General features: G+C 36.0%; 1 protein-coding gene across 2 annotated transcripts in view; it reads right to left on the bottom strand.

The window, feature by feature from the left end:
• LOC111141606 (glycosyltransferase like domain containing 1) overlaps positions 1-23,791 on the bottom strand; it is a 262,948-nt gene that overhangs the window by 184,347 nt on the left and 54,810 nt on the right. For both annotated transcript variants that reach the window (XM_022494289.1, XM_022494298.1), the window contains exons 3-4: positions 14,068-14,235; positions 10,490-10,663 (exon numbers count right to left, since the gene is read on the bottom strand). In XM_022494289.1, the coding sequence (XP_022349997.1) occupies positions 10,490-10,663; positions 14,068-14,235 (342 nt within the window). The remainder of the gene's footprint in view (positions 1-10,489; positions 10,664-14,067; positions 14,236-23,791) is intronic.

Raw genomic sequence — 23,791 nt, 5'->3', positions numbered from 1 at the left:
ATAGCAAGCTTTTAATAAACATTGGGAGAAGGCATGAATAAACCTCAAAGAATTAAACTGCTGTTAAGTATATTTTATTGCATTACTTTGAAAAATTATTAAGGATTTTCCTATGAAGTCTTTTATCTGGCATTTCTGTGCAAATAAGCTATCCTGTGTAAGAAATTACTCTGGCAGTTTACTGCTGAATGATACGTTCCAGCTAGTTTGTGTTTTAGTGGAAAACTATCTAAAACACTCCCCAGCATTCTTCACAGGAATACTGAACAACTACAATGACTTCTGTACTGATCACCCCACTCGCCGGTTCCACACTCTAGCACCACCAGGAATGCACACATATCACAGGTGTCAGGCAGATGTGGAAACAGCCCACGTGCCTTTCTCTCTCACGCACTGCTAACTTATGCCTGCTCAGGCGCTGAGGTTATGCGGATTAATAGGATATAAGACAGTCCGCACCCTTATTAGAATTACTGGCAAACTTCAGATCCTTGGATGTTCTATAAAATCATTATGGTTTCTCAAAATTTTGTTCCCCCTCACTTTTGAGGTTGGACTCCTACTGAATGGGTGACCTTATCAAAAAGCCTGTGAAACAGATAACCAAAATGGTGATGGTGGGAGTATAAATAAAATCACTAACATTTACTGAACATGACTAGGTTGCACACCCAGAGCTCAGTCGGCACACTATAATAATGATCTAAACTGGCATAATAAATCTAAAAAGTAGGTCCTATTTGATTACCATTTTACAGATGGAAAATTGAAGTTCTAGGATGTTAAGTGATTTGCATTAGGCTGAGCAGTTATAGTAAGTGATATAGGACAAACCAGATCGTTCTATACTATTCTGCTGACTCCCACGTTTTATTCAGCGTTATCCCAAATGGAATGATTTGAGTAAGTGCTTTTTAGGAAGATAACCAAAGCTTGATCCTTTAAACATCAAAGTGGTTTATCTGAACTCTTTCTAACAACATGCATTGTACATAGCCCTCATGTAATGAACAGAATATCTAACACAAATTGTTCTTGCCTGAATGGATCTCCACTGATGATCATTCAGTATGCTACAGGAAGCTCAGTAATGGCCTCTAAGCCCATTGAGGAGAAGAGATCCTAAGTGGACCTTTTGCTGAATTCCCCTCAACTATGGTTTGAGTTTGTTGAATGACATCCATCCCCATTTTGTAGAAGCCCTACTCCATGCATGACTCCTTTTGAAGGGATGATGTAGTCCCTAGCTAAACATGTTCTCTGATTTTTAGTTATTTCTCCACCCCCTGATCTGTCGCCTTCGCTTCTTGCCTCCAAGATTACTTTGAACAGGACAATGAGGAACTTAAAAAAAAAAAAAAAAAATGGACATCAAGTCTTTGATGTCTGAAGCCAAACACTCTCTATACTTGAGAACGGGTGTAAATCATCTTATCAAAGGATAGTTTTTGTTGCTGCTGCTGCAGCTGAATTTAAAGCACTTCTTTTGGGTGGGGTTATTGTTATTGTATAAATTGGCGAGAAAAGAAATCTAATCACAAGTAATTAGGCATTAACATGAATGATAATTTCATTAAAAATACATTTTGAGTAAGCAAGAGTTTGTTCTTTGTAACTTCAGTCCAACAAAGGAATTGTGTGTGTGTGTGTGTGTGTGTGTGTGTGTGTGTGTGTGTGTATGCTGAAGCCAAACTCTTTTCTTAACAAGAATAGTAAGAGGAAGATGGTTAGAATATAACACAGCATGAAAGATTTGCATTAGATATAAAGGAGATTTCATGAAAGTGAGTGGTGTTAAACATTGGAATGATTTATCAAAAGTTTTTTTTTAGTAGAGTGATTCTATAAAAATTTTTTTAAATGACATTCAAACGAAACACATTTTTGCATTCATTTTGAAGAGCCAAAATAATTGTTAGCAAATATGGATATGTTTAAATTTGTAAAAGCAAAACTTTTCTTCTCCTACTTCAAACCTAGATTAATATTCAAGAAGACAGTACCCACTTCATTATTTCATATAGCAAAGGCAGTATTTTATTAATATGTCTGACCAATACTTTCTCAATGTATCTGAGAAATATGACCATATGTGGTAAGAAGATTAAGGTGTTTTCTGGCAAACCGCCCCCCCCCCCCCCCCGACCACCACCAAAAGCAGAACTCTTGACCCCAGAAAACAAAGTTTTCTGTGGGGAGCCACAGGGGCTGCCTTCTGTCCTATCAATCCACGAATTCTCAAATTACAGATCTGCTGTTGTTTTCTGACACATCTGCTTTGCAATGTAAAATAGTGTTTTTTTTTTTTTAATAAGAATTCTTCAAAAAGCCCTTAGGCTCCTCGCCTTTGTTTGCACAGCCTGAGAGTTTTCATTTAAAGTTTTCACACTGTTTTTAAAATTCTCCATTTTTGTTTTTAAAATAGTTACATGAAGTCCATAGACCTCTGTTTTGGCTTTACATTTCAGCTACATGGAAGAGGTGGAGAGAAACACGTAGAGAAATTCTTAGGGTTTCCGTAACAGATTACTCCAAATGACCAACATTGTTTTCCTCTCTCCTTTGCTGTCAAAAATGTAGAAGGAGGAAAGCAGAGATGCTTTTCAGATGATTCCTGTCCCCAGGATATAAAATCTACAATGAAATGAGGAAACTCACAGGTAAAATCTACTATTGTTTATTCTGACAATCCAGTATTGTGGAAAATAGGAATACATAGAAAAATGATTACAGAAGCAAATGAAATTCTTCTCTATTGATCACAGTAAGATTGATACTTGATATTCTCTGTGGTGACTAAATGGGAATCTGAACCCCAGAAAAAGCTCCTATTTTTCCATCTAAAGTATACATTCTTCAATGTGCTCCAAATCCAAACTTCAACTCCTAAGGAAATACCATCCACTCATCCCTTCATTAAAAAATAAACGGATGATTTTTTATAATGGTCTCCACTGAAAACACATACATTTGATCTGTTTATATCAATTATGTGTAACTATAATAAAGACATTTAAGCTTTTTTCACCATATAATGGCACTGAGAAGGCAAGCACATGATAAATACATACAAGTATCAGGACTTGACAGTCTTGAGCCTTTATCTCTCTTCACCTTTAATCCAACTGAATGCTATTTGAGGCAGATGATACCCACTTCGATATTCCCTCCTCAGTTCCTGATGGAATTTCTTGGGAAGACCTGATCTTTCTCAAGGATAAGAAATAGTACTTTGTAATTCACCGTATTTGTATATACATTCTTACATGATCCAATTTGGCGGGAGTGGGGATCATCTCGTTCTATGAAAAGCATGAATGGTCCCTCAATACCAGATCTTGTAGGGGAAACAGATGGAAGAAGTGAGATGATGTGCTGACATATTCAACTCCATCCTAAACATCTAATGTGACGCTTAGATAAGACAGATGTCATACCGTAAGCTACCTTATAAGGGAAGAGAGTTTGAGTAAATGAGATATATTTACAAATAGAAAAAAAAAATGGTTTTCTCATACATGAAATAATGGTCTGAGCCTACAGCTGTGCCTTTGATGACGTATTCTTCCCATTATGCCTCTTTTGGCCTAGCTCCAATTTACTATTGGTATTCTTTTTTAAAATTTCTCATTCCTCTTCAGGTATCCTCTTTTTCAAAACTTCAACCCTTTAAAAGTCTGCTTTCTAAGCCTTGAGTCCTTTCTTTCATAAAATTACCATGACATGCTTCCTTTTATTCAATATTTCTGTCAATTCTCTTTTATAAATCATTTGTTCCTCAATGGTCAGAGTCAAGTACCAGGGACCTGAACCTCTTTTGGGGAGACAGGCAATAAAGAAAAAAAATGGTAAGAATTTGGGCTGTAAAATCGGATAAAAAAATGTTTAATTACTTGTTCTACCTTTACTATCTGTACTACCGTAGGCAAAAAGTTATTTACATTCTCTATGGCTGAGTTTCTTCAACTATAAATGGAAAATAGCTTTCAGAATTGTTGGAAGAACAAAATGCTAAAATACATGTAACAGGCTTAGCACAATGCAGGGCTAAAATAAGAATCAGTAAGGTTAGCTGTTATGGTTAACTCTGCCTTCTAAAGATGACCCTGTCAGAAAGCAAGTTACAAATCCCTCTGATGTTCTGATTTCATTAGACTGAGACTCACACAAAGGCCTGGATATATAAAATCCCCTAAGTTGTACCAGGCGTTGCCTGTTTGGCAGTTACATGACCTGGAGTAGGAAAATACTGGCTTCCTCTAGCCAATGTCTGGCTCTGCGGGCTGTAGGACTGCTTTTTTTATTCTTTCCATCACACAACCAACAGCACATGGAGTTCTACAGGAAATCTGCCTTCTTGATATATACAGTGAAATTTCCTTAATTTCCAATCTATAACCTATACCCTCTAACACAGCATAGGCTTCCCAGTCATGAGTCTCATCTCATCAAGTCTCGAGATCATATTTATCTTCTGGCATGCTACAGGATGAATGTCTGTAGTCCTTCAGAAATCCTGTGTTGAAATCCTACTCTGCCCCCATATGTATTAGAAGGCAAGGACTTTGGGAGGTAAGCACATCAGGAGCGTGGATTCCTCATTGATGGGATTAGTACCTTTGTAAAACAGATTCCAGAGAGTTCCCTCACTCCTTCCCTCATGTAAGAACACAGCACAGACACAGAAAACAGACCTTCCCCAGACACCAAATCTGCCAGAGCGTTAATCTTGGACTTGCCAGGCTCCAAGATTGAGAAGTAAACTGTTGCTGTTGATCAGCCACCCAGTCTATGGTATTCTGTGACAGCAGCCCAAACAGGCTAAAGCATGGTGTTAATATTGCAAAATCGGTCTTGTTGACCACTGACCATCTGGCAGGCCCAGACACCTTTAGGACCAAAGAAGCCAGTCTATGCACCCCGGCAGCAAAGGGAGATTTGGCCCACAAAATGGCTCCAATCAGGAACATCTAAAAAAATAGCTTCCTGAAATATTCTCTGGTCACCTAAGCCTACAGATATTACCACTGAGTGGGAAGGGTTTAGATGCTTACTGTCCTTTCAGTGAATACGGCTCACATATATCCTAGAGCGAGGCATGAGGTCTACCTTCATTTGCTGCTGTTTATCATTTCTGCCAAAAGTGAGTTATGCATTTCCTTCCATCTTACACAGAATTTACTGGCTATCATTTTTTAATGCCTCACAGTCACCCTTGTGATGTACAAGCTGTACAGTCGTGGAGAAACGTCTGCGAGGGTTCTTCAGCGTGCGCAGTTGCCTGCCCTGCCATAGAATGGCTCCAGGCTGCTACGCTTTTTCACTTCTCATGTATTTTTTTTTAATAGTGTATCTCTCTCCTCCCTTGTTGTCGAGCTGTCAGTCAGCTGTCACTTTTTACTGCTGTCAGTGAGCCTGCCTTTATCGCACCCCCAATGTGATGCTGCTAATCTGCTGTCAGCTGAGAAATCAGATAATCAGGACCTCTGAAACTGCATTCACAATAAGTGGTGGGCTGAGCATGGGATTGAGATTTTGAGATATGAGTTCCAGTTCTTGCTCTGTCTATATTTTGCTGTGTGGTTACCAGGAGACACTTAACTTCTCTGAACTTTGGTGCTTTCATCCACAAATGAGGAGCAGAATCTGTGGGTGTGTGTTTGTGTGTGCACACACATTGTGTATGTGTGAGAGAGAGACAGAGAGAGACAGACAGATAGACAGACAGGAAAGGAAAGAGATCTCACCCAGACTTGCATCCTAACTTTCTCTGGCTACTAGAAAGAACACAAGAAACTTTTCTGTGATTTAATAGAATGCAGGATGGGGTATCACTGATCTTTTATTTATCAAATTCAAGGGTATAATCTAACCTTACTCCTCTGAATTCACTACTGGCCATCTTCTTAGAGTCCTCTTCCCTCTTCTCCAGAGACAATTCTCTCAGTGTTGACTTCCTGACTCCTTTTTTCTTCTCCTTTCAATCCTGGACTCTTCTTTCATCAACGCTTTAAGTGCTAAGAGTGCCAAAGGCCAGTATGAAGTTCAAAGCCAAGGTAATGATGAGAAACCAGCAACAAGCCTGAAAAATAGCAACTTGCGTGTCCTAGAAAACAACTGAAGAATGTGTCATAGTGTGTCAGATCCTGCTGATATGTTAAGTAAGATGAGCACTGAGAATTGACCACAGGATTTAGAGAGGCATGGAAGTCACTGGTAACCTTAACAAAAAACAGTTTCAGTGGAGTAGCTGTAAGAGAGAACAGTAGAAATAAAACTGGGAGCAAATATAAACTCTTTCAGGAGGTTTTGCTACTAACAGAGAGAAGGAAAACAGGCACTAGCAGAAGGGATAAGTGGAAACAAGAAATAGCTTTTTTATTTTAAAGATGTAAAACAAATAGCATTTTTCTTATGCTAATAGTAATGACCCAGAAGACAGGAAAACTGATGGTACAGAACAGAGAAGGACAAATTGCTAGGACAGTAGTCCTTAGATATGCAAGAAGGCTGGACTCTTGTGGAGGCAAAGGCCTCACATAGAAGCAAAGTCAGTTCATGCACATTAATGGGTACAAAGAAAAAGAATATACACCCAGAAGCGCGTGGATGGGCCGACACGGTGGTAGCAGCACATAGAAATTCTCTGCCGATTGCTGCTATTTTCTCAGTCATAATCTGAGAGCGAAGATAGAATATTTGGTATCAGAAGTCTACAAAGCAAGAAAAACGCATGATTAGTTATCTAGTAGATGGGAAATGTGGTCTGCTTACCAGGCAGCTCAGGAGGACCATGTGCATTTAGAGTAGACTAACAAGTACAGCTGGAGGTTTTTCTCCTGATCAAATTAAGGAAAAGGGCAAAAAAATTGAGAGAATATGCAAGACAGCAAAGATAATGATCAAACATGGAGGCTGAGCTCAAGAAGGAAGGAGGAAAATTGGGACAAGAAAAAAATCAAAGTAAGGAGTTGGCCCCACCAATGGATGGTAGATTCCTATGAGGCCCAAAGACTGAGTCAGAATGATACAGAGAATAATAAATGAACCTCTTTATTTATATTGGGTTGCTCCTTTGGCAGGGTACTTCTGTATTTTAATGTGCTGATTAAGAAAGGAGAGAGAGGAAGAGAGTACTTTATATTCAGGTGGCAATAAATGTGCTAGGTTATATAACAATGGGAGTGGGGAAATTAATATGATGAAGTAGTCTTTACTGGGGTGGGTGGGGGGCTATCACATACCAGGCACTATGCTAGGCATTTTGCATGTGTTTCCTTTATTTGCATTTCCTTTATTTGCATTATTTCCTTTAGTCACTACACAATGCCTACAGAGGTGATACGTAAATATAATCGTAATATTAAAGAACCTAAGTTCAGGGTCATTATACTTATACAGGTCACAGAGCTGGTAAGTGGCTATCAAGACTCAAATACATGTATGTACGCCTCCAGTGTTTAAAAGCTTTTCCATCCCCAAATATTTAATACATATAATGATAGTTTCTTTTTTTTAAGAGATATTTATTTGTTTGTTTATTTACTTAGAGTATGAGCAGGGGGAGAAGCACAGAGAGAGGGTAGAGAAAGACTCCCAAGCAGACTCCCTGCTGAGCCAGAGTCTGAAAGGGCTCGATCTCAAAACCCTGAGATCATGACCTGAGTCAAAACCAAGAGTTGGACTCTTAACCAAGTGAGCCACCCTGGTGCCCCAAATACATGTAATGATAGTTTCAAGTGATATTCTTTCTTGCAATGATTTTTCTGGTCTTTGAGAAAGACAAGGCAGTGAGGAGTGAGAAGGGCAATAGGTAACAGTAGTTGCCACGAAGCCGTATTACTGAAGTCCTATGTGACTGACATGCTCTGAATCTTAACTGTTAACAACTTTAGAAATCCTCATATTTTTTTGCTGAAATACAGCTGTTCCCCTTCTCTGACTAATATCCATTATAGTATACACTATTATAGCATATTATATTAATAATTTAATTATATCTTCTACTTTGTTTTTACTTATTTTTTTTTTTGCCATGACCAAACAATATTTGTATAGAGAGAAAGATAGAAGCATTCAAAAGTTCTTTTTTTTTTTTAATCATCTTGGTTATGTTGCCTTTGGAATTACTAAATATTTTTCAACATCTCAACAAAATAATACTCTTTTAAGACTGCAGGCATTAGAATGATTGTCATTCATGCAAATAATCACTTACTTACACTATATGAGTTTGGGTTGGATAAAGCAAATTACCATTTGAAAATAATTCAAATAACACTCTGGGCTAAGACCTTGCTTATGAATGTTATCTTGGCCACAATATTTCTTAACCTTTTTCCATTTAGCTAGATTTATTTATGGTAATATAGTCCAAATTAATAAACTATTCAATTGCCACAGGTGTATTAAAACATATGATGTTGTAGGAATATATCAGATGCAAATGAATTTTAAAACATATTTTGTGTTTGGAATTCTATAGTGGTAATAATTAAGATGTAGTATAGCCACCTACTAAATTAAAGATGTACATTTTGAGTGTACATTATATTGAAACCTTAAAAAATGTCAAAAAAATAAAGTTCATATTTTAAAAGTATGGCCTAAAATATAAACTACGTTTTAACTAATCATAGGTCTAAAGTGTAACAATTGTATTTTCCAGAAGTTGAAATTCTCTCATCTCACATATTATATATATAAATACACATTATAGGGGTGCCTGGGGGGCTCAGTCGTTAAGCACCTGTCTTTGACTCAGGTCATGATCCCAGGGTCCTGGGATTAAGACCCGTATGGGGCTCCCTGCTCGGCAGGAAGCCTGCTTCTTCCTCTCCCACTCCCCCTGCTTGTGTTCCCTCTCTCGCTGTGTCTCTCTCTGTCAAATAAATAAATAAAATCTTATAAATAAATAAATACATACATACATACATATATACATACATATTATATATGCATATACATATGCATCTATAACTGAAAATCAATTTTGATATTTTTTCGCTTAGCCTGACAGTTGTCAAAACTCCAAATAAATGATTAAGTATTTTTACCAAATGACCTATAGCAATAGGAACCTTGAACAGTAAACAGAAAATTGAATAAAGAATCATGGAGTCTAAACGTTAATCCAGTCTGTGACAATCAGTAGTGTGAGTACAAGCCAGTCTCTGCTTCCTTGGGCCTCTGCTTTCTGAACTCCATAAAGACTTGCGCAAGGTTGTCTAACTTAAATTTTATGACTCACTAACTTGATTTGGGATTAGGCAGATTTTTCTTCAATGAAATATTAACTAGTAAACACTCAAATAAATCAGCATTAAGAGTGCTGATGAGGACTACTGATTCCACAGCAAAATCTGGGTGAACTCAGTAAATCTAGAATACAGAGAGTAATGCTGACCTCCTGCATAACATATATAGACATTAAATTGTTTCCTGCCTTCCTTTCAGCGATGGGGAAGAAACAGCTGTCCCTGAACCCTTTTTAAGGACATATTCAGTTGCAAACAGCAGCATCCCCGGCTAGTATGAGTCCCACTGAAGTAAACTTTCTGTTCACACGGGAGAAATATTCCTACTGGTAATAAAAACCATTTTGCTAGGTTTAATCAGAAGTGAAAAGGAATTTGAGAATGTTCCCTTTGAGCCACATCATCCACTGGTAATTCAGGGTGGGCCCAGCAACAAGGGTAATAAAAAATGTCCTTAGTAACAGAGAAAGAGAAATGGCAATTAAGTGCATTTGTAACCTAATATAGAAGACCTAACTCTTTATTAAGATAATATAAATAATTGGAGCACCTGGGTGGCTCAGTAAGTTAAAGCCTCTGCCTTTGGCTCAGGTCATGATCCCAGGGTCCGAGGATTGAGCCCCGGATTGGGCTCTCTGCTTGGCAGGGAGCCTGCTTCCCTTCCTCTCTCTCTGCCTGCCTCTCTGCCTACTTGTGACCTCTGTCAAATAAATAAATAAAATCTTTAAAAAATAATAATAACATAAATAATAAAAAAAGAAAAGGAAGAAGGAAAATAATAGAAGAAAATAGGACAGGAAATGAAAGTAACCCAAGCAGTGCAATTACCATTGATTTACTTAGAACAGTTGCTATATACATAAAAACCCATGGGCATAAGCTGAATGCAAAGGCTGAGAAATATGCTTGACAATGACTTCTGTAACAAAACAACAAAGAAAGAAACAAAACAGTAAGTGTCAAAAGAGCCAAAGCAGCTTGCTTGAGGAAACCAGTAAGTATCAGAGAAGAAAAGATGAACTCAATATCAGAACTAACCATTCAGGGATCGTCAGGACACATGATTATTTAAAATGTCTGTAAATCACAGCATGGTGAAATAGAACTCGATTCTCTAATTAACCATGCTTATGCTGAAAAGTTAAAATTGGCAAGAACACCACAAATTTCTATACATTTGGGAAATAATTTATGACACAATATTGAAAAACGGAGTCAAACACACTGACCTGCTCACATCAGGAAACCTGATGGGAAAGTAAATAACTTGGCATTTGGGCCTGATGATGCTTTCCAGATCCTTGGGTCTGTGATCAGGAATCAGTTTCATAAATTTTCCGATAGAGGTGAGAAATGACTCCATATTAAAAACTGAGTTGAACACCACCACATCAGCCACCAGGCTGGAAAGGAAAGGCATAAATGCAAATGATGAACCCACACTCATTCGCAGTTAGTTTTTATAAGCTCAAGACCTCTGTGTTAATCAGAGTTTATACTGTACTTGGGTTTGCAAAGAACTCTGCATTTCCCATCAGTATTTACTAAATGGCCTCTAATAGATAAGTTCGTTTCATTCCCATTGTATCATGATAAGTTAGAGTGCTGGCATCAGGGAGGAAAGGCAAGAGAGGAATTAAATGATGTACTAGGATCTTATGAGGCATCAAACAATGTTTATTTTTCTGCAGTGTCAGGACTTTCTGCATTATCAGCAATACTAAGTACAGCAGGACCTTCTTCTCTGTGGCCCACATACCCATGCTGGATTTTTATGTCAGTGACATACACCATTTTATATCATACTGCTGACAAGAGGACATCTACCGTACTTTTCAGTACCTTCAAGGAGACTAGTTCAGATAAAGCTATTTCACACAAAACCATACCTTTAAACATGTTGTAAAAGTTGATTTGTTGTTTAACCTTTGCTTCAAGAAACCACTAGATTTTTTAAAGTTCTGGAATTCTACAGGAAGGATTACATGGGATCTCTATAAATAACTTATTTTACTAGTATGTTATATGTGGGGTCATCAAAGGAGAAGAAGGACCACAATACCATGGACCTTCAGAATTAAATGAAATAAATAGAATACTATCTATTACTTTTAATGGAAAGACTGTATTCCTCCCTTTAATATTTTTAAAATACAAGTAATCTAAAACACATTGTTATAAGGAAATGTGATTAACAAATTCTAGGTGTCATACATATATCCACAGTGTTCAGAACTGCCTCTAACATTTTCTTGAAGACCAATGAACACAAGTGATAACTAAGGGCAACCTGGACAAAACTGAATATATAGTATGTTCCCTTCATGGGTCAAAAAACTGATTTAATAAATAATTGGTTTGGTTTTTAAAAATGGCCCTCTTTGTTTAAGCAATGATTCAATGCCTCAGTGTCACTGGATCTCACTAAAACACACACAGATGTTTTAGTGAGAAGGTATAGAAGCTCAAATAACAGCTAGTTTTATTTCACCTTAAAATTGATAAATCAAGGAAATGGAAAAGACATATAAGTCTGTAAGATGGCAAAACACAAATGAAAAGGTAGAGCTTATAGAACAGGAATACCTAGCAAATGCTCCGTTTACTGAGGACAGCCAAAGTTCCTGTTATTAATACACAGCAGAAGGAAAAGCCTACAAAAGGAATGTTGAACTGCCACCTTTATGCCTCCCCTGCAAAACTGCTTTTCTCTATATAAGTTTTTGGTTTTTTTTTTTTGTTTTTTTTTTTGTTGTTGTTGTTGCAACCTAGTGGAAATTTGGGGGTAGGGGTGATAACAGCACTGATAATACAAAAGAATGTCACAGAAGTGCTGACACATCAGCAAGCAATAAGGAAGCCAATATAATAATAGACCAAAAGTTGAAGGATGTTTTACAGCTAGTCTGTTTTCACCATATGTCACATATTGTAATAGCGACCCACAGGTCATAATATACAGTTACAACATGTGTTCATAAGTCAGAGGGTTAGCGAAACCTCTATTTAAGGTGAGTGCTTATGTCAGTCATCTCTGAGGTCCTTAACTGTCACTCGGTCAAGAAAGAAATCCGACAGTGCCAACAAAAGCAGAAGTCAGCAAGAAACCTAAAGAAACATTTGAGGAAGCAAGACTCATACTTTTCAAAGAGAACGTGAAACGGGACTGCTTTCTGACACTCTTATTTTTCCTCTGGACAACGGCAAACTATTTTTTTCTTGTAAAGAGTCCAAACAATGATCGAGTCTACTTCTTCCTCTCTGAGCTTGTCGATCAGTTTACCCTCTTGAGAAGAGCAATGATGGAAAATCATGTACAGGCTTTTGTAGTCTCATTCCTTTTGAGAAAAAACAATCTTTTATAAAATAGAGAGATGAGGGGCAATGAGCTAAAATTTTTTTAGATATCTGCCCTCATAGGGCATGAAACCCAACTACTTACACTCTTAAAAACCCATTCTATGCTAAATTAAAGATCCAAGACAGTCTACAGAAATATTCTTTTCATGCATTTCCTCTCTGATATGAGTGGGTATAACTTCCATTAACTTTAAAGCCACCCATAAAGGGAAAAATAGACTGAATTTTTTTCTCCAGTTATTTCTCAGGGGTAATAAACACACACTATCAGAGGAAAAGAATGATGCTAATTTAAGAAATCAAAAGAATATTACAAATGTTTTCCATATTGATAAAAGCACAAAATGATTTTAGTTTTGTTTTTAAAACATATTTGCCTTCTCTGTTTCAATATAAAATAAAGTATTTTAATTTTATTATGAAATTTTAAAATGGTTGTGTTTTTATGAGACATTTGACGTGAAGCAGTTCCACTCTATTTTGATAGCGCTGCTACTTCACGACTGAAGCAGCTTGTAAAAATGATGGCAGGAAAACATTTACGAAATGCTCAAAACACAGAAATATCACCATAGAGCTGTTTTTCTATGTCAACTAAACTATGGAATATGCTTGTAAGAGTTGGGAGCACATCATCAATCCCAATTGCTAATAACTATTTAAAAAAGGTGAGTAAGATGTACCCAATCATGGCCAACCTGATTCTATTTGACTGTTGTAGTTCTGTGAGTAGGATCCAATTGCAAAGCCGTTTCAGAGTTGTTATTAACTTCTTTCATTAACTAAGCTTCAAGAGATACACTTTGTTGAAGTAACAACAGAGAAGGACCATCACCTTTGAAATGTCATGGTATTTTAAGGCTGTGCAGTTTCAGAAGACTCAATGAGGGGAAAAAAAACCCCACCACCTAAAGATTCATTTTCCATAGTTTTCTCTTATAAAAATAATAAGAAAAAAGGATTAAAACTCCTTGCTCTATTATGCTTTAATTTTTAATTTCTTCCTGTGTAAATTTCTATCTTGATTTCAGCTGGGTATATTGAAAGTGGTTGGTAAATGACAATACCCTAACTGGCTCTTTTCTAAAAGTATCACCTAAACAATACATGATGGAATCAAGGGGTGAAAAGAAGGTGTCTTGTCAACATTTTGATTCTATTTTGAATGTTGTAGAAAATAGATAACTAATTCAACATATAATTAGATTATTACATTTGTATATTTTATAAAAGGATTAGTTGTTCTCATATATACATATATATATATATATATATAAAAGTATATCAAAGGCACAAGCAATTACTACCACAGAAGATACATTTAAATATACACACCTACTTTAATGAGTTTTTAAAATAAGTGTACAGTAGGTCTCAAAATTTAAAAGCTAACTATAAAGAAAACAGGGGCAAAGGACTAAATATAATGACTACAATCTATACCTACCATGAGAGAATTTGGTTGTATCCATACTGGAAATCCCTCTCCTGACATTTCTTGACAGGATATACCAACTGGTTCTCATGGAAGTACAGAATCTTTTTTAATTTCCCAAGGTCAGGCCGAAGGGCAGCCAATTCAGTCAGGTTCAGCACTGAGCTTGCAAAGAGGATCCTAGGAAACAAGGAAATTAAAGTTTACTGTCCCAAGCATGCTTGAAGCAGTCATCCTTCACCTTTCTCCCCTTTCCCCTCTTCCTAACCCAAGAAAAACATATCCCCTACAAGGACACATCAATAGTTAAGCCTTAATACCATGTAGCAGCATTCTAAGTTTTCATCTCTTAAAAAGCAGCTGCTAAGAACTATAAAAGCCCTGAATCTCATTGGTCTTCTCTGCTCAGTTACTGAGAGATGCAAAGAAAGAAAGAAAGAAAGAAAGAAAGAAAGAAAGAAAGAGAGAAAATGAAAGGAAGGAAGGAAGGAAGGAAGGAAGGAAGGAAGGAAGGAAGGAAGGAAGGAAAAAAGAAGGAAAGAAAAAGAAAAAAAGAAAAAGAAAAAAGCCAGACGGATTTTATTGAAAAAGGCAAGAAATGCGCTATCTGAAGGACAAATGGAACAAAGATAAGGCTGACTGGGGAATACTTTGCTTGCCAGTTTCATTACACTTTACTTCTTTATGTAACCAACTACTGAAATTCAATATACAAGCAGAAATGGCACATGTTCATGTTATGACATAAACCCTTTTGATTTATGCAATAGACTTATCGAGTGTGGTCTTTTTCTATTGGCATGTTTTCTCACTGTCCCTCTTCCCCCTCCCTTTTTTAAACTGTTCTTCAATCTTTGTGTTTTTTCAAATATTTTATTCTCCATTACTGGACTGCTAATGGCACCAGATGTATAATCTGTAAAACCCCTTATATAAAACATAAATATTAAAAAAAAAGAAGAAAGCTGATTCCTTATCTTCATGGAAATAAGGAAATGAAATCTTACCTACCATGGTTATAAATGAAAGTGTCTATTCATTCATTCACTCCACAAATATTTACTAAATGCCTACTGTGTGCCATAGTCTAACAAAGAACAGAAACAATGAAACAAGAGAGCCCACGGGATAATGCTGCCTGCAACAGTGATATGAACAACTAAAAGAAACAAACAAGAAAGAAGAATAACTATCTAGGACAACCTGGAAATGTTGCCCTAATGAGGTATACCACATATGGATACAAAAGAGGAACAAATTACAGTCCCTGAACAGCTGAGGACACTTAGATGGCACAATTTTGATGGAATGCCACCTTTATAACATAATGTAGCATCATTTGACCCTTACAGCTTTAATTCCCATTCTAAAAAATGAGGTTCAAGAAGGTTAAGAGTTTTTTTTTTTTTTTCCCTTTTTTTTCCAGAATCACACTGGTGTAAAGTGCCAAAGCAGAGACTCCTGGTCTTCTAAGCCTGAAGTACTTCTCATTACACCATGGATATGAATTGGCTGTGGACCACTTACATTACAAATGTTTTTTTTCTGTACTTAATACAAAATATTGTACTTGTTATTACCATGATTACAACTACTATAAATTCTCCCTTGCTGACAAGCCAAATGGCTAACTTCAGGTGTTTATATGATCTGCGGCACTAGCCTTTCCCATAAGAAGAATGATTACATGATAAGTGCATATATCATAAACAGGAATTCAAGTGTCTTCTTCATGGACTAAAAAAGGCACCGAAGACCAAAAGGCAGTGATCTCTCTTTAAACCCACATTGCTGTATTAATGTCATGGTTTAATGCTTTGAAGTAAAACATCTTACAAAGGAGATGTATTTGTTTCTCTTGATTGTCTGTACTCAACTAAAGGAAGCAGAAAAATTATGATGAAAAAATGCCCCATTTTGTCCAAAAATATGCCTACCACCGCCATCAACTATAAGCCTTTCTAAAGCTTGGATTGAAAATTCTGAAATATGAAGATATTTGCTTATCTAAAAATCTGATCCTTAGTAAACGGAACAATAAAATATTTATCTCAATCAATCAATATTTTCCTTGAGAGAAAATGGATGAGACTTTTGGGTCTCATTATTGAGTAATATCCCCTCCTCTCCCTCCAAACAATATTACTACAAGCAATGACTCATTCTTAATCATGAGACCTGAGCAAGCTCAATGGTTTTCACACATGAGGCTGAAAAAGTCATTAAATGCAGTCCCCATATTACTTATTAACTATAAAGAAAAAAATGGTACCTTAGTGGACAAATTTGGTAGACATCAATTTACCCAAGTCATCAAACTTAATATGAACAATAATAGGACAAGTGATATGTATTTCCCAATGTGATATACTGACAAAGATACAAATCACCAATGGTAGTATTCCTGCCAAAAAGGCCTGATCTGAATTTGGTCATGAGGAGACAATCAAATAAACATTCTGCAAAATAACAGGGTTTGATTTCCAAAACTGTCAAAGTCATAAAGAAAAAAAAAAAATCTAGATTAAAGGAAAATAAAGAGATACCAGAACAAAATTTAATGTGTGATTCCTGACTGGATACTAGATGGGGAAAAGACAATTATAAATGATATTATAAGGACAAAAACTCTGAATATGGACTCAATATAAGACTGTAAATTTTTATCAATCTTAAATTTCTCAAGTGTAATAACTGTATTATGATCTTGTACAAGAATATACTTTTCTTAGGAGACACTTTGAATTATTTACATGTGAAGTGTCACCATGTCTACAACTAATTCTTCCATGGTTCACTTAAAAGGCTACTAATAACAATAAATATTTATGTGTATATATTTGCATAGAGATAAACAATGAACAAAATGTTAACAATTGATTAATCTAAATTAATGGTATATTTTTGTTCAGTTATACATTTATAAAACTACAAACTTGAGGGACTATGCATTAAATGGCAGTAAGTAGAAGGGAAAATACCCATTATATAAATAAATGCATATTATATAAATTATATAAAATTATATAAAATCATATATATAAATATATATATACATATATAAATAATATAAAATTATATAAAATTAAAATAAAAATAAAACATATAATATATATAAATAATATAAGATAAAATTATATAAAACCCATTATATAAATAACCCATTATAGATGTATTTCTAGTCATAACCCAATTATTAATTTCCTATATGAGAATTATCCTCAGGATGGACCATCTCTAGCAAATGTTTAACCAAGGAGAGTCCTTCACTCTACTCCTACCATACACCTCCTCTCCTTCCCTACCTGCTAGCTGATCCATAATTAAGGAATCCAGATCTAAAGTTGAGCCTTCCACATAAAACCTCTTATATAAAAGAATGTAATACATTCAGAAGTGAAATGGCAATGATTTTCATAATAATTTTTCATAATTTTCATAATACTACCCATTTGAAACTGTCCATACCAAAACTTCCTTCAGTTTGTTAAATCATTAATAGGAAAACCATTTTATTTTTATAACTGATCCTAAAATAGCCCTCACTACTTCTAAATTGTGGAAATTATCTCCATCATTAGGAAAACATCTCTTCTTTATTTTTTCACTTGTAAAATAGTAGTTAAATTGGACAGCAAGCAGTTCCATAAATGTGTAAGTCAAGGACACCCCCAAAAAGCAATGAATATGCTCACAAAAGGAACGCAGGTAAGACTGATAGGCAATTTTTACTTTGCCTACTTCCAGTAATTAAAAAAAAAAAAAAGTTAATACAATAAATGACATCACTCAATCAGCAGCGAGCTAACCCCTAGGCTTCCACTGTTCTTCTTGCTTCAGGTATTATTTAAGCAATAAATCCTAACAAGTTGAGCTTTATCATCCCACACTGTGTCTCTGACAGGAAAGGGCACAAGGTGATAGCAAAAACCACTAGGAACAAGATAATTCCTGACAGTTGCTGCTTGAGCACAAGTTAAATTGAACAGTTTATCTCAGCATGAAGATGTTATAAGGTTTTATGTTTAATATTTTTAAATTAACATAAAAACCAGAGAAAGCGGTTGTGCAATCTTTCACAAACATGACATAGTACAATCACTGTATAAGCTGGATTAGTACTTATTCCCATGCTACTACAGAATTAAGCTGTTTTTAGACCACCAAAGAGCTTTAAATTGCAACTTTTGTCTCTGTAAGAGAAACCTATATTTAAAATGTCTGCTAAATTCAAATTAACGGCTACATCATTAGCTTACACCATCTCACCAAAAGTATAAGTAAGCTGCTATTATCATCGTCTAACCAAAATGCTCTGTGCTGCAACCACATTAACACTGTTCTATGTATCTGGGATTGTATCCATACATGTTTCAATTGTTTCCAATGCACATTAGGATCTACAATCCGAGTCACATTTGCTTAAGGAATCCAAAACTGTTCTAATGAGATTCAAGATTAGAGATCTCAGATTTGTTGGCTCAGTTTGAATAAACTAGTCATTTGCCTTTTACTCTATTCTCTTAATACATAAAAAAAGAGATGCTGAAATACACCTAAGCACTGTAGGAATGTGACCACTATTATCACAATGCATACTTTTATTATCTTAAAGGGTCATGGAAGGGCAGTGAAATGAGAAACAGAAAACAGGCATTCCATATTCCAACTACCACCATGCAATCTAGTAATAATACTTCATGAACTAAGTTATCTCAGTCTCACTCCACATTTCCAATGGCCCCTTCTACCCCACAAAAGCATTTAACAATTTTATCACATAATGAGATAAAGTACACAATTTAACACGGATACTAGTTTGGGTTGAATTCTTAAATAATTCTTTGCAGGGCTTCAGTAAGCATTTTGACAAAAGAGTAAATTCCATTCTTCCAGTTGAGTCTCCTTGCTCAATACCTAAACTCCTTGTCTAGATTCATGCTGCTCAGCCTCCTTAACAGTCTTTGTTGTTCCATTACTGCTTATCTTGATTCTTGTTCCTTGATATAGACGCCCTAGGATTCTAGATCCTTTACTTTCTGTGAAACAGTGTTTTCTGTGATGACGGCAATGTTTTATATCTGTAATAGTCAATACACTAGCAACCAGCTACATATGGCCATGGAGCACTTGAAACGTGGTTAGAGCAATGGAGGAACTAAGTTTTAAACTGACTTGAACTTGATTCATTCAAGCTTAAATGAAATAGCCATTAATGGGTACTGTATGGGAAAGCACCGCTCTGGCTGGACCCGATTTCCTCAATCCAACACTTCATCCACGATACCTGAATGTGATTCCTCACTGAACTGATCTTACAGAGTTGACCTGCTTGCGATAATTCCTCCCGACTGGCCGATTTCACCTACCAGGTTCTTTGATTCTGGAATCACATTACTTCTTTTCCCCCTGATAATTAGAAAGCACAGGTTCACAACAGAAAATGTTTTAAGTACAAAAAATATAAATTAAGTGAATATCACCTGCAACCACCCCCAGAAAGAAAAAGGCACCATTTTCATTCTGGTGCTTGTTTAGCCAGTGCATGCCGAGCGTCCATGGTTAAATGACAGACTTAAGATGGAAAGTAAAGCAGCTCGGCAAAAAGAAAATTGGCAGGTGGAGGAACTGAATAACGACCCAGGAGGCTGAAGCAATTTGTTCAATGAGAAAGTGGGCAGAGAAGAAGCTAAGGAAGTTTGGAAGCCTTTGGAAGAAAAGGCCTTAGCAGAAAAATAATTTTGGATATTATGGTAAGAGTAATGGGAAAGAGACTGAGTATTTTTAAGAAGGGAAATGACAAAGTTATACATGCATATTGGGTATATTCACTTTTATTCTTCTTCCTTTGTAGTATATGTACATTATTGCCATTACCACATAGTTTGTTTTTTTCATTTCTAATACTTAATATGCTGCTTCACTATGTTAAAAATTATTTCTGAAACCTGGTTTTTAACAGATTTCATGATGTGATGTGTCATAGCATCTTCAACCAGGGCATGACTCTTATATTCACATATCTACAAAGTTTAAAAATTTTCTTGTATAACCTCCTGTATTTCTATTACATCTGTTTCTGTGTTTCATGACATGTTTTATTAATCTTTAGTAGCAGAAAACTTTACACTGACTACTATACGGAAAAGAGACTGTAAGGAATCTCCTCAGAAGACGGGAGAACAGGAAGGGGAAGAGAAAAGAAGTGACGGTGGCTTGGGTCAAAATGGCAGTGCTGGAGGCGACGAGAAGGGGCCGACATCCAGGTTTGCTGATGAACGGGATATAAGACATGAAACAGAGGAGGACTACGATTCCCTTCACTTTGTCACTTCCAAAGTGTCGTGATAATGTTTTAATATAATAGGAGCTCATTTATACATGCATAAATGAAAATTATTTCCAAGCCCTTCAAAAGTCTTTGGCTTAAATATATATTTCTTTCATTTGTAAACCCCATGTAGAATGATAACAGAGTTCTAATATTCATTAATCACTGATATGCAAAATTCATTTTAACACACTATGCTTTAGTTGTCAACTACTTCATCTTAATTAGACCATTTCTACTACATGTTTAAATGCTATGGATTTTCAAAATCCTTCAAGAACATGCATAACAAAATGTTTCCATTTGCTAAAACAATTAAAAATACAAGATGGAAGTCTTATCTAAAGGAAAAGGAAATGTAGTCATTTAATTTCCAGGTCCCTGTGATGGGTCATTTACAGGCTGTTAAACAGAGTATCCAGCTTCCCAAAAGCTGTCCCATAGGATAGCATCAAGTAATCAGTTTTGCTTTTTTACTCCACCATGTAATGTTCCTTTCCTGTGCTTATCATTATGGCCAGGAGAATACTGTGTAAAGAACACATGTCCAGAAGGCAGGGAATCAGTCTGTAGGTAGGACATGCCACTGAACAGTATGACCAAGTGGTTTTTTAACACATATCCACTCCACAGTCATCAGCACTCTGAGCTGCCTCACAGCTGCTTAAGGAGACAAATTTTATATATATATATATATATATATAGAGAGAGAGAGAGAGAGAGAGAGAGATAGACACACACACACACGCACACACACGTGAGCTTTTTTAGCTAAAGGAGCCACTTAAGTTTAGGTGTCTCAAGTTACTCAAGCTTACTCTCAAATCTTTTAATTCTTGGTATTTTGTCTAATCCATAAAAGACACCCAGTAATTATGCTGGTAACAAGAAAAGAAGAAACAGGAATGGAGTATGTGTCTAGTAATGAAAAAAATTTAGAAATAAACTGAAATGTTTACTGTGTATACTTAAACTTTTTTGATGTATTCTGGGACGAGAATCTATTAAGAGCATTCTCATAAATGTGCTATGGTGAGTGCTGTGAAGTGCGTAAACCTGGCAATTCACAGACCTGTACCCCTGGTGCTAATAATACACTATATGTTTATAAATATATATATATATATATATATTAAAAAAAAGGGTATTCTCATAAGACCTAAGGGAATATGAACCACTAAGAACATTTATGGATATATCTGTTTTAGTCAATCTATCAATTAGTCTACAAATCAAAATATTGTTAAGTCTTAACAAACTAAGAAGAGCAAGATAACACCCCTGTTCAAGAGAAGCTGACAATATAACTAGTGAAGTAAGCCATAAATACAGGAAACATTAAATAACAAGAAAGAAAAGTTCTGTCCTGCACAAGAAATGTCGCAAAGCAGGGCAAGACTGATTATAAATGAAGGAAGAGATACTAAAAACTATTGGTTTAGAGGAGAAAGAGAAAATGAAGAGCATTGGAAGACCAGGAAAGGTCAAGTTTATTGAGGGTATCAAAAGAATCCTGGGTCCTGAGTTCTTGGGTCTGGAATGATCAGTGCTATTTGAATTCATTCAGAGAGGAGGGATGGTTGCTTAAAGTTTTGGGTTTAAAAAAAGGTAAGTAACCAAATAAAACTGGAAGGGTAGTTTTCCATCAGACCTAGAAGCACCCAATTATAGCATAAGAAGTTTTCTAAGTTCACACTTTATCTGTTAGCAATATGGGGATCCACTGTACATTTATAATTATACTAACAATGCTTTATTTCTTCTTATTATCCTTGACTGAGTGGTGAATGCTCGTTGGCTGAGAAAAAAATGGTAGTAAAACGAGAGGATAAGGAAACAAAGTATCACCATCACTACCACTCTCAAAAGAAGGGAGGTTGTTCTCTATATATCCAAAGATAAAACCAATTTGTTTAAAGCCAGGGCTGTCCAACAGCCATGTGATTGTAATCTAAAGGAAGACAAGAAACCATAAATAATGCAAGGATTTTTTTTTTTACTTATATTGTCTAATTTAATCATCCTAAGAGATGTGTCTTATTATTTCCAGTTTACTGATTAAGAAATTAAAGCATGATAGGTTTGGTTATGTGCTAAGGCAATAGCAGTTACTAAGAGGCAGAGAAGAGTTCCAAATCCATGTTGTTCTGGACCCAAACCCCCCCCCTTTTTTTTTTTGCAATTATTCCACACTGGTTTTGAGTCATCTAAGATTAGAATGTGACTCAATGGTTCTCGGTAATGGTACTTCTCATCATCATCTATGTTTGAGAAGTAAAAATATAAATGGTATACAGAAGAACCGTACTAACCTGAATAGTTTTATTTCATCCCTTCATTCGTCATATATTTAGTGAGTGATTACACTGTTAGACAACCTAGTGGAAAGCTAGTAACAATCAGTGAAGTATCTCCTGGAGACATACAATCAAGGTGGCCACCCCAAGTCACATGAAGGAGTCAGCCTACTGAAATAACAAGGACAGGATCAGGCACTGGGCTAGAAAGCAACAGCTTATATTAAAAGCAACGAAGATAATAGCAATATTGACTTGGTTACTGGAGGGACAGGCTAAGTAAGGGTAACTAATGCCAAGTACCTAGCTTGTGCAATCAGATGGGCAGCGGCAACATTCGTTAATACAAAAGGAGAAATAAATCAATGGTTGGAATAGAGAAGAAATAAAGGGACAGGTTCTACAAATGTGGGTATAAGTAGAGTGCCTAGTAGGTAACTAAAGATAACAGATAATAGACTAATGAAAGAAATTGCATTGGAAATTTGATTGAACTAAAGGCCCTGGTCACCAACACTGTCTATTAAAAATGTGGGTTCTGGTTTCTTACATAATTTTACATATCTGTTTTACATGTTTCTCCAATATTTCATATGTTATCTAGTTTTTTTTTCCCATTAAAGTATAAATTCCTTGACAAGAAAAATTAGATCTACTGTTCTTTTTTTTAGTATCCTAGCTCCCTATCATGACAGGTACCACTCTGGATTTTAAGTTCTCTTCAGACATGCCCTGTATTTTCCTCCACTAACCTATCTCAGATGCTCAATAAATGTTTTCAAGTAAGTGAATGAATGAATGAATCAGTCATTCATAACCTCAGTGACACTGAGGAAATCAAACTGGTTGATTCTCTACATACAGTCAAGTGTTCAAAATGATATATACTCCTACCATTAAAAACAAGTTGGGAAGTATCTCATATCCCCAAAAGAAAGAACTTACCTTCTACCTTGCATTATTTGATGTCATATTTGGCTGAACCCATTACTTTTTTTAGGGTCCCTAATAACATCTCAGGCACTGATCTCTGCTTCACCATCCTAATATATCAAGGACTCATGATACGATCCAAAGAAAAGGAACTCGAAGGGAGATGTCAACCTGG

The sequence above is a fragment of the Enhydra lutris genome, unplaced genomic scaffold (assembly GCF_002288905.1).
Source record: "Enhydra lutris kenyoni isolate GAN:26980312 unplaced genomic scaffold, ASM228890v2 scaffoldscaffold1, whole genome shotgun sequence".
Lineage (NCBI taxonomy): Eukaryota > Metazoa > Chordata > Mammalia > Carnivora > Mustelidae > Enhydra > Enhydra lutris.
This window is presented reverse-complemented; position numbering and strand designations above follow the sequence as displayed.